The following is a 12,664-nucleotide window of genomic DNA, read 5'->3' on the forward strand; positions in this document are numbered from 1 at the left end:
CATCTTCCTCGTGCCCTCTTGCTAATGTTGCTGATACTACTCCTAGGATTCAGGATCACTGATTCCTTCCTGATTACTTCCTCCTTTCAACCAGTCTACTTCTTTCTCTGAGATAATTTTCCCAAAAAACAGTTCTGACCATTCCATTGTTATAGCAGTAACTTTGAAATTTATTTGATGTGTTGATGGTGTTTCCTTGATTGATTATTTGCCTCTTATTCAGTATGGCAGAAAAGATTATGCATTCACTTATTGTATATGCATACCTCTGCAAGAATGTAGCTTGGCTAACTTTCTGGAAAATAATTGCAGAATCAAAAGTTTTAAGTGACTATTTTCCATGTGGTTTTGTCAGTCTTCAAAAAATAATGATGATCTTTCACTACTAATATCAGTGTCTTTAAATTCATTGGATCTATCAAAGTTTGATCACTAATACAATATAGACCACCCACAGGTACCTTACTGGCAGCTTATATCTACTTACTTATATTAAATTTATTCATGAAGAATATTCTTCATTATTTAGTGAATTTGTACTAAGCTATTAGAACAAAACTGATAGCAGACAAGAAAGTGTTTCTTGTTATGGTAAGAAAGTGACACTTTGGCAGTCTCTATACCCAAATCACAATTTTCTTTCATTTCTGTCTTGTGTGGTGCAAACACACTGAATTTGGAATATAAGGACTTCTGTTCAAATCCATTTCTGCCATCTGTTTAGCCTTGCATAAATCATGTAGCCAAAGTTTTCTCATCTCTAAAATAAGGAACTTGAATTAAATGATCTGTTAAGATGCCCTTCCAGTTCTAAACCCTGTGATCTTAATGATTAACATGAAGATGACTTCCAAACCAAGCAAACTTTGAAAATTCTATTTAGCGTTATAGCAAAATTGAAGATTGTGTATTTATACACAATTGAACAACCTTATGAAATTCCTTATTGTATTAAAGTACATTACTTTGAGTCACACCCTTATTAGTAGACTGAATCAGCAAATTATTGTTATGAAGGTGTAGAAATACTAAATTTAACATTTATTGAGAATTAAAATGAAAATTCCTCACTGTGTCAAATGCTATGAAGAATTCAAAGGTAGAAATCCAATTCTTCCTCTTAAAGAGCTTATATTCTGGTTTGAAAAATAACTACCTTACTGTTATTCTATATAAACATTTCATCTCCAGCTTTCATGGCTTTGCAAAGGCTATCCTTTATACTAATTCATTTTCCTTATTGCCATCTCTAGCAATTACTACTTGTATTTAAATGCTACCTCCTACAAACAACTTTTCTAATCCTGTGAATTGTTAGCATCCTTCTCTCCTCCCTCAAATTATATTATATTTACTTAACTGCTAAGATATTATTTTCCCCTTTTCTTCTAGTAGAATGTTAGCTTTTTGAGGACAGCTATTCTTGAATGTTGCCCCATTGCTTAGCAAAGTGCTTAGAACACAATAGTTCCTTCAACTACTCTACTTATTCTACTGAATAAGAGGCAAATAATCAATCAAGGAAACACCATCAACACATCAAATAAATTTGAAAGTTACTGCTATAACAGTGGAGTGGAGTAAATGTTTTTGAATTGAATTAAAATCATTTACTATAATTGAGTAATATTAGAGAATTTTTAGAGAAATTTCACATAAAACAGAGGAATAAATGAGTTACTTCTTGATTTTTTTTTTTTTTTTTGAAGGGAGAGTGACTGATATCAAGGAAGACTTCCTATAAGAGATAGCATTTGAACTAATGACAGTTCTGTTGATCATAATGTTGATTTGTAAGCTGGAGAAACTAGGGATCTGAATAACTGAGATGACACTGTTAGAGATAAGTGAATAGAGATAGCCTTGGAGACAGGAAGATTTGAGTTCAGATGTTATCTCTGACACATAACTGGCTGAGAAAATGACAGCCAGTATTAATAGAAAGAATTTCTCATTTGTTAGATCTCTTTACTAGTTAAACCACAGGTCCAATCACTATCCCTACATACAGTTCCTTTTTAAGTCTTTAAAAGATATTCAAACTACTCAAGTTAGTCATTAATTATCTTTGTTCTTAGGACAGTTCTTTTGAGTCAGTGGAATTTAAGGAAAGAATAACAAACCCCTTTAGTAGTAATAGCTAGGATTTAGTAATAGCTAGGATTTACATAGCATAGTTTGCAGAAGTGCTTTATAAATAATAACTCATTTTATCCTCACTGTGCAACCCTGGCACAGGTAGGTATTATTTATCTTGTCCATTTTACAGATGAAGAAATTGAGACTGAGAAAAGGTAAAGTGATTAATTTATTTAGGGTCACAAAGCTCATTGAGACTAAGGTTGGATTTGAATTTATATCTTCCGTTTCATTGTGCAATAAAGTAAGTTTCTAAATGATTCATTTTAGGAAATGTGATTTCCATTTTCATTGGCATCAATTTAGTTAGTATTCCAAAGATATTTGAGCTGAAGCAGAGTAGTGAATAAAGGGCCTACACTGACAGACAGAATAAATGTGAAATTATGTCCCATTTCTGAGACAAATAAGATTCTGGGCAAATCACTGAACATCTCTTCCTCCCCCCCCCCCCTCTTCTTTCCCCCTTAGTCTTATCTCCTATAAGTCAGATTATAAGTAGTAGAGGAGAAATGAATCTGTTTTGATAGAAAATGAATTTTCTCACCAATAAACTCAATAGTATTTATCAATGAACATCAAAAACCACTAAAGTGTTCTAAAAACAGAATTTTCTTTGATTTAAAAATGTTTCAAATAGATATACTTTGTGAGATGCTGGACAAATGACTTCAGTTTCCTCAACTGTAAAATTGAGAGTTGCATTGACTAAATTCAAGGGGCTAGTTCTCATATCCTATTAACTTCAGAAATTGATGCTTTCTCATGCATGAATGAAATCTATTGGTGAATTGGAAATAAATTTGTTAGGCAGAATTTTAGGTTGAAGTTTTGTGATAATCAACTAAACAAAGTCATCTCAAGGACATTTAAGGATGAACAAAAGTGGACAAATAGAAAAAAATGTGAAATATTCGCAGATTTTTTAAAATAAATATTTTCTCTTTAAAAAACAGCAGGCCCTCCTTCATATTGAATCAGCACCACATTCCTAGATTTGCTTTTAGAAGAGGTGAAAATGACTCAAAAAGTGATCAAAGTCAGGGAGATCATTTGGATTTGATCATAGAAGATATCTGTGCTTAAGAAACACAATTGTGGAGTATTGATGTATTCATTCACATGGTAATGTGAATTCCCTTTCTAAAAAGGAAAGTTTTCAATGGCATGAAAAATAATGTATACCTAATAAATATTTTAAAAGACCAATGAAAAGAATGTCACCAACAGCCTATGTGTGTACGTATATCTATATATTTGTGTATATATAAACATACACATAAACATTTGTATGAAAAATTGTACATCCTTTAAAGGAATTTTAAATAAGAGCATGTAGGCTTTTTAAAGGCCTGTTAAATAGTTGATCTACATGGATACAATTACACACCAAACAGAGAATATAAATGAATTATTATATAAGATCTTTTGCAGAACAAAACATTACTCTGGAGGGTATTTTCCAAGAATCATCCCTATATCAGTGGGGATATAAACGATATATATTTTTTTATATATTTAAACAATAATTCTTTAAACAACCTTGTTCAATCCTCTGATCATAAAAAGGCTAAGAGATTTTGGTTGGCAAAATAAATAGAGCCTGAGCCTAGTGTCAGCAAGTCCTGAATTCAAATCCAGCCTCAGACACTTTCTTGCTATCATATTTTGGACAAATCACTTATCTGCCTCAGTTTCCTTGACTGGACAGTGTAGATAATAGTAACTACTATTATGGGATCAAATGAGTTAATATTTGTTGAGTGCTTAATACAATGTCTTGCACATAGTAGGCATTTAATAAATCCTTGTTTCCTTCCTTTTTTCCTACTCACCTAAAGTGCTTTCCACTCTCATGGAGGAAGCCCAGGTTAGTGTCCAAGTTGAAACATGATTCCTATAGAGCAGGGGTTCTTAACCTGGGTTCTGTTAACTTGGATTATTAATATTTTGATAATCTTAGTTCAATATAATTGATTTCCTTTGTCATCCTTTGTCATTTTATTTTATGCATTTAAAAACAATGTTTTGAAAAGGAGTCAATAAGCTTTACCAGATAGCCAAGAGGAGTCTATGGCATGCAAAAAAAAAAAAAAGCGTAAAGAACTGGAGATGGTGAAGTCTTCCAGATTCTCCTCTTTGCAGATGGCTTCATGCCATTTATATCAAACTGCATCCTCTATACAGCATTGGACTTGGAATCAACAAAATCCGAGTTTAAATCCTACCTCAGACATTGAATAACTATACTACTAAGCAAATCATATAACTTCTCTGGGTCTTAGTTTTCTCGTATATAAAAATAGAGATAGCAATAGCACCAACCCCACAATTGTCATGAGAATCAAATGAGAAAATGTGTAAAGCATCTACAATTCTAAAAGTGCTATATAAATTGTATTATTGTTATCACCATTATTATTTTTAAACATTGATAAAGTTTATGTAAAAGTTTTATGATCATTAAGAAAACCATTCATGGAAGAAAAACCAAATGAATTAAGCATGCTTAAGAGTTTTTCCATTTGTATGTGTATATGCATGATACATCATACATGTGTGTATATATGTGAACATTAAATGTGTGTGTATATCAACAGACAGGTTAAATGGACAAATAATTGAATCATTTAAGAAGGAAATTGACTTGATTTTCTTTAGGAAGCTATTTAAACAACCAAAAATGCTACTTGAATACAATACTAAAATTCTACTGACAGTATTATATGATTTAATTAATGGGACATATTTCAGTCTGGAAAAATAAATATGAATATCTCAGTATCATGAAGAGAGATACATAATGTGAGCAGGGTGCATTACATCCCAAACAATATAATAAGGATGTAATCTGGGAAATATATGATGAAAAAAAGAAGCTTGTGGGAAAATCCAGTAGTAAGTAGCAATCAGCTCATTGATATTCTTCCAGTATCAGTAGGAAGTGAACCCCGTTTGATAAACTTATGGTAGAATCTAGGCAAGAATCCCATGGTGTAGATGAATTGCTATCCAGCTGGAGAGAACATCTATGTTGATGAAATAACAGATTCATTTTTATATTAAAGTTATTTCACAATCACTTAATGGCTCTTATAATTGTTACAATTAGGTTTATAAAAATGTGGAGAGAAGGAAAAGTGTGGCAAATAAAAGTGTATATTTTTCTTTTCACAGAAAGCAGAAAATGGAGATTTAAACTGGATAATACCAGGGCGATTTATTGCCTTCTGTGGCCCTCACCCAAGAAGCCGACTTGAAAGTGGTATGCCAAAAAAATGGAAATAATTCTTCCTAACTGAGATGTTGAATGAGCACATTGTGCTTTTTTGAATGCCAATCCGGATGGGTGGTGTTCATGGGAATCAAAAGCTTGAGCTAAACTCCAAGTTTAGTTACATAAGCTGTGCTTTTGAAAATCAATCATTTAAGTGTGACTTTCTTGTTTTATTATGTAATTTTTGTTTTTTTATTCACTTATCCAAAAAATAGTTTTAAATCTGGTGTAGTGAATGAACTGTTGGGAAGATCTGACATTAGATTCCACCTCAAAAGATTTATTAGTTGAATGATCCTGGGCCAATCATCTGTAAAACTGAAAAAGTTAGACTTGATGATCCATGAGATCCCTTCCAGCTCTAGATTTACAGGCACTATAGAGTGAGGGGGAAGGGCATGAGAAGAAGTGAGAGATCTTTTGATAATCATTACTTGTTTCTACTATTAAAAAAGCATTCGAGGACAATCACTACTCATAGAGAACTAAAATAACATTTATTCTTTATATTGCTCAAAGAAAAATGATTTCTTTTTTTTATCACAGGTTACCACTATCATACACCTGAAGCCTATATTCCGTATTTTAAAAGGCACAATGTTACCACCATTGTCAGACTCAACAAAAAAGCATATGATGCCAGGAGATTTACAGAGGCTGGTTTTGACCATCATGAGCTTTTTTTCGCTGATGGTAGTATACCCAGTGATGCCATAGTAAAAGAATTTCTGAACATCTGCGAAAATGCCGATGGTGTTATTGCAGTTCATTGCAAAGGTATGTTTCTTTTGTTGATAAATAGTGCATGTCAGTGCTCAATTCTTTCTGTACTTGTATAAATGTAGTAAGTAGTACACTGAAACTTCCTTCAGCATTTGGACTGCTTTCTCCCCCACACTTGTTGGCAAAGAGTTGATGAATACTTTGTATTTTTGGGACAAGTATGAGACCTGTGATTTCATTGGCATAAGGAAACTCACTCTGCCAGTACAAATTGGATCTCTTTGAAAATTTCAAGCCATCTCACCCTGAAAAGAAAAAGCCAAACCTATCACTACTATTTTTGATCTCATTCCTTTCTGTTTTTTTCTCTCCACTGTCCCAGCTATCATCCTCCCTCTCTTCCTCCTTCCTTTCCTCTTCCTCTCTCCTGCCAATCTGTCTGTACCTGTCTTTTCCTCCTTGCCTTCCTCCATTTCTGTATCTTTACCTCTCCTTACCTTTTGATCTTCTGTCCAGTGACTCATTCTCTGTTGCCTACAAATTTTAATTTTAATTTTTTCATATTCTCTGACTTTGATAAGTATCAACAAGCATATTTCCTTACACAAAAGAAGAGAACTGTAGATAATATTTGGAAAATGTTTTGCAAACCTTAAAGCACTGAGTAAATGTTATTTTACATATATCCATTAAGTACAACATGAGATTTTTAAAAACATAATAAATTTAGTACATTACATCTAGGACTTGTACATTAGTCCTAGAGCTTCTTGCTTTTCCACATGTTTTTTTCCACTTGGTTTTTCTTTCCTATGTTTAAAAAATTTGTCACCAATTTTTTTTGTTGTTTTTTGACATCACTAGTGGTAGGCCCCAGTTCTTCTTCACCACCTCTTCAAATGAGTTAAGCTTATAATAAATAAGCAGTCCTTCAGAACAGGTCTATACACTGGGACATATGGGTATGATTTCTGCATTCTCTCATCTCTGTTAGGGTGTGAGAAGCATCACACTTCATCATTTTTTCCTACTGCATGTGAGGTTCTAGAAAAGTGACTGGGAGTAGTCATTGTCCCTGGGGAAGGGGACAAGGAGGTATGCTGGCTTATATGTTGGGAATGAGTGGAACTCAGGCACAAAACTGTGATTCACTTTGGATCTTTCCACTAGGAAAATGGAAGCCATTACAATGTGAGTGCTTTGGAGAGTAATATTTTCTGGTGTTAATTATTTTATTTATTTATTTATATTATTATAGCTTTTTATTTACAAGATATATGCATGGGTAATTTTTCAGCATTGACAGTTGCAAAACCTTTTGTTCCAGTTTTTCCCCTCCTTCCCCCAACCTCCTCCCCCAAATGGCAATACATGTTAAATATGTTAAAGTATAAGTTAAATATAGTGTGTATATATATATATATATATATATATATATATGTCCATACAGTTATTTTGCTGTACAAAAGAATCGGACTTTGAAATAGTGTACTATTTGCCTGTGAAGGAAATCAAAAATGCAGGTGGACAAAAATAGAGGGATTGGGAATTCTATATAGTGGTTTGTAGTCATCTCCCAGAGTGCTTTCGCTGGGTGTAGCTGGTTCAATTCATTACTTCTGGTGTTAATTCTTAATCATTTATTCAGTTTTATAGTTATATCTGGTATCTAGATTTCCTTAAGGTTTGGAGAGTTGAAGGAATCTAAAGCAAGTATAATCTTGCTGTTCACTTGACTAGGAAGTTTTTAGTTATTGTTTATAGATATCAAAGAATATTTCACATGAAAAATGTCAGTGTTTTATGTCAATAACAATAGTTATTTGAATAAGGAAAGGAGTAAGTACAAGGGAAAGGGAGAGCGCTAAATAGTTATTTGGCCTTTCCACTCTAGCCAGATATACTATTATTTCTGTAAGACTTTCCAGACAGTGAATACTAGACCCTCTAATAGATCATCAATATATTTAATTTGGATTTTTAACTGAGGATATAAACGTTAGACTTTTCTCCTTGACAGTTAGGGGAAAAAATCATTAGGCACTTGATCCTAGATTGAGACAGATCACTAAGCCATTTCACAAGACCCTCCCACATACAACAAATTTGTGTTGTGTTTGACCACTCTTAATTACCATTAGACTAAACATAGTTTGCCATTGGATTCATTGTTGTGTAATGCTTTATCTTTCTGAATGCGATGCTAATCTAAGAGTATGTTGTAATAACCCATTTGTTATTTTCAAATGTCTTCTTTTTTAGTTAATTGACATAAGTAAAATTGATTAATGAGGCAGATGAGTGACATGAGATAAAATACAGGCTTTGGAATTTGGAAGGCTTGATTTCAAATCCTGCCTTAGACATTTCATTAGTTGTGATCTTGAGCAAGTCACAAATCTGTTACTGCCACAGTTTTTTCTCCACTGTAAAATGAGAATAGTAATAGCACCCACCTTACAGAATTGTTTTCAGGACAAGACAATAATTTTAGATACTTTTTGCAAAGTGCAAATATGTAGAGTCTATCTATTAATTACTTAATGAAACGGAGAAACCTCTTTTCCCAAAACTAATTACTCTTAATAATACTACTAAATATGACAAATTATCATATCTATATGACATATCCAGTGTCATAATTTGATTTAAGTAAGCCATCAATATGACAAACAAATAGTTGATTTCTCTTCATTATCTCAAATGATGGGGTTTTTTTTTTTAGTTATACCACAGTTCAGTGTAGTTGCATCAAAGAAAGTTTCTCCTTTGTCTGTTTTTTCTTCCTGAATGACAGTAAAAAAAAAAAAAAAAAAAAAAAAAAAAAAAAAAAGTGTTAACTTTTCTTTGTATAATTCCACTTAGAAATTTTTCTTTAACATTCATTCTCACGTTCTTTCTATTTCATAGTTTTCAAAGATCGGGTATCACAAGTAAAACAGTATTTTCGTTCTGACTCCATAGGAAATGCACTTTACATAGAGCTGTTTTGTCAACTGACTTTATAATAAGATATTTTTCAATTTGTCAGTTTCTAAAGTATTTGGACAAAACTGCTTTCCTCCCATTATTCTTTTTGAGCAGTTAAAGCTACAACATTGTTTTTTGTAGCTTCTGTAGGAAATTTGATTGAAACAAGGATTATTAAAACAAATCTGTATAATCTTTCTTGGAAAACTCAACTTGAATTAAAAAGCTCACAACTGGATACTTGCTTTTAAAAATTGCACGAAGTTCACAAAACCATGTGATATGTTTCTTTTCTTAGCTGGCCTTGGAAGGACAGGCACCCTGATAGCCTGCTATATCATAAAGCATTATAGGATGACAGTTCCTGAAACCATTGCTTGGATCAGAATTTGTAGACCTGGCTCTGTGATTGGACCTCAGCAACATTTTTTGGTGTCGTAAGTAAAGTCCACTAGTTTCTCTGTGTGACAAGAAGTTGACCCTTGCTTCTCAAACATTCAGATAGTAAAGTTTAAGTTGTTACAAGTAGAATTTTCTACCGATTTTTCTAGTGATGAATTGTAGGTCTGAGCTTTAGGGACCAGCCTTGTTATATTCATGAGACTCTCATTGCCATAAATGCCATCATGAATGTTTTTGTTATAGCAGTGATCAGTGACCATATTGGAAGAGTTGCCCTCAATGTCCAAAAAGGGTGGGAGTACTCCTATTTGTGTCATAACAGAATCTTGAAGAATTAGAGGATAGTGACTTAAGATTTATATAGTGCTTACTGTGATCCAGGTGCTATGCTAAGTTCTTTACAGTTATTTCATTTGATCCTCATAACAACTCTTAGAGGTAGGAGTTATTAGTATTTCCATATTTACAGATGGGAAATCTGTGACTTGAACAGTAAGTTACTTGTTTAGTAAGTAGCTGAGGTTAGATTTGAATCAGTCCTTCCTTTCTCTAGGCCCAGTGATCTATTCGCTGTTCTTCTTAACCTGACCCAGACTCAATTCCCTCAAAACCTTTATTAATTTCTTCTATATTCCTGGCTATAATTATGTAATAGAAATATAAAATAAAAAGATAGATCAGGAACTATTGCCAAATAATCTTCCTCTCCAAAAATTGGTGATAGATATAATATTAGTTTATTAAAGGGGGAAAAAGAAAGTAGGATTTCAAAGAATTTTCAGAGAGGAATCCTTTGTGTATATGTTGTTCATTTCTAGAAAAAGTCATGACATATTTCACTTATCTAGGAAGCAGGCAAGCCTTTGGACAGAAGGAGACTATTACCGTAAGAAGTTAAGGGACCAGGAAAATGGAAAACATGCAGCTGCAGTCACAAAAATCCTAACAGGGGTCGATGACATTTCAATAAGTGAAACCCAATCCGAAGAAACTAAAGATTCTGAATCGGTAATCGCCGCGAAATCCTGCTGTTGTCTTTTGGCTAGATGTTTTTCTCATTTCTTTTCCCACAAATCTTTTAGAGTGTGGAGAGTTTGCAGGTGAAAATAAAGCCAAGTTGTGAGGGATTATTGTCCACATATTTTTTCATTTTTTTTATATCCCTCTTCAGATGATTTCTCCCTTCCCCCCCCAAAGCCTTGAGAGTTAGTCACAAAAAAGATTGGATGACTGTTTTGTTAAAGTTCTTTTCACACCTAGGCAGAGATTGAAGCAGCAATGAGGTATGTGAAATGGCTTTTCAGGTGGTCCTAATTTTTTTTTCCAGTATTTTTTTAACCTCTGTATCTATTAATAAGCAGCTGGTTTATTTCAAAATGAGAACTTGATTGAGGTACAAGAGCTTTTGTTTTCTTTATTTTGCTTGGTGGGATTATCTTTACACATAGTGATAAGATGCTTGGGGAACAAAAATATTTTTTCTTATTCTCTTCATTCATATATATGTGTACATATACACATACACATGTACAGCAAAACATACAATACATACATGTATGTGTGTGTATTCATATATTTAATCTGGTCTCTTTAGTGTTTGCCATGTATTTTAATAGCATTATTGGGCTTACAACAATCACAAGTTGTATGTTATTGTAAATAATCTAACAGATTTCTTGAAATTCTACCTGTAGCTTTATTCTGATGTGAGAAGATATTTTAAAAGTTAAATAAAGATACAGAATAGGCATTCATTTAATGCAGAAAGTAACTATTGATCTTTGCTGCAGTTAAAGATGGAACTTCAAATCATTAGCTCAGTGTTTTTTTACTTATACAGTACAGTGATGATGATGATGATGATGATGAAATAAATGGAATGACACAAGGTGATAAGCTACTTGCCCTGAAAAGTAGAAGACGGGCAAAATCAGCTACTTCAATTCCTCTCACGTAAGTCATTTTTTACACCATGCAAATTTTACACATGTCTTTCTTTTCAGGATTTCCCCTCAATCCCATTTTAGAGTTTCAGGCAAATCAGTGTTTTTCAAAATGGTTCATAATTTTTTTAAGTGGTAGTAGACATTGCCAACAACTGACTATACAATGTTATACCTCATTTGTTTTTCTATTTCCAGGGTTTTTGTTTTTATGCCATGGAGCTCCACTTACTCTCCATTTGTGAAATTAGATAATTGGTCAATCTGTATGCACCTTTCCTTTTAACTTTGTACAAATTGGGTTTGATGTGGGGGTATGGGTCTGTGTGAGTGGGAGTGATTTTGTGTTTGTGTATGAGTGGGTAAGAAAATAGTGGCAGTTATACTTTCTCAAAGACATAAGAACAAAGTACCAAATATTGTGCTTGCCTGGAAAGTAAAAGATAATGTGCTTACTTAGAAAGGAAAACATGAAAGTAATTGAGATTGAAATCTGGACATCTTAAATCCTGTAGCTCACTTCTGATCTAAGATTGGGATTCTACTTTTTCTTGGGTTATGATCTCCAAGCTAACTCATTATTGTTGTAGTAAGCAGAGTGTGCAGAATTGAGAATGCTCAAAAAAAAAAAAATACAAACTGTACATTACATAAACATTTTCCCATGTTTAAGATCTCTATCATAGTCTCTAAAAAAATAACAAAATCAAAATTCACATCAACTAGATATAGATACAGATAATCAAATTTTTCTGAATCTTGATTACATCTTCGTGTTCACTCTAAATTTCTCATGACATCTCTGCTTTTGCTACTATCCAAGAAATTATCAAAAAAATTTCAGAGTAACCTTATAGTGAGGCTTTTGAGCAGCCATTGATACTTATCAAGCAGTCAGTTGGTCTAGTAAGACCCTAATTAACTAAAACACTAGTGGAGTCATGTATTTGGGTAAATTAAAATTTCTGATTAAATCCTTGTTAGCTCTAAATTTACCTTTCTTCTTTCAACTCTTATTGAAAATATTTTGAAATATAAACATTTATTTATGGCCTTATTAAATACTATTTAATACTCCAAGGATTAATATTTCATTGGTGTGAGTTATTTGTCCATGATATTGATTGCAGTTTCTTCCTAATGGTAGACAGTTCTTGAAAGTTGATGTGGCCCAAAATACTATCATCTTACAATCCAACCTGATGATTTT

The 12,664-nt window shown here is 32.9% G+C and overlaps 1 protein-coding gene across 15 annotated transcripts in view; it reads left to right on the forward strand.

Annotated features, from left to right (window-relative positions):
- CDC14B (cell division cycle 14B) overlaps positions 1-12,664 on the forward strand; it is a 140,303-nt gene that overhangs the window by 107,563 nt on the left and 20,076 nt on the right. For 14 of the 15 annotated variants that reach the window (XM_023497304.2, XM_031937687.1, XM_003761313.4 and 11 more), the window contains 5 exons: positions 5,317-5,404; positions 5,963-6,193; positions 9,408-9,546; positions 10,360-10,519; positions 11,352-11,464. In XM_023497304.2, coding sequence (XP_023353072.1) covers positions 5,317-5,404; positions 5,963-6,193; positions 9,408-9,546; positions 10,360-10,519; positions 11,352-11,464 — 731 coding nt within the window. Of the gene's footprint in view, positions 1-5,316; positions 5,405-5,962; positions 6,194-9,407; positions 9,547-10,359; positions 10,520-11,351; positions 11,469-12,664 lie in introns of those variants that run through there. The other variant, XM_023497303.2, reaches the window with a different exon arrangement.

This window comes from Sarcophilus harrisii, chromosome 1 (assembly GCF_902635505.1).
Source record: "Sarcophilus harrisii chromosome 1, mSarHar1.11, whole genome shotgun sequence".
In the NCBI taxonomy this organism is placed as follows: Eukaryota; Metazoa; Chordata; class Mammalia; order Dasyuromorphia; family Dasyuridae; genus Sarcophilus; species Sarcophilus harrisii.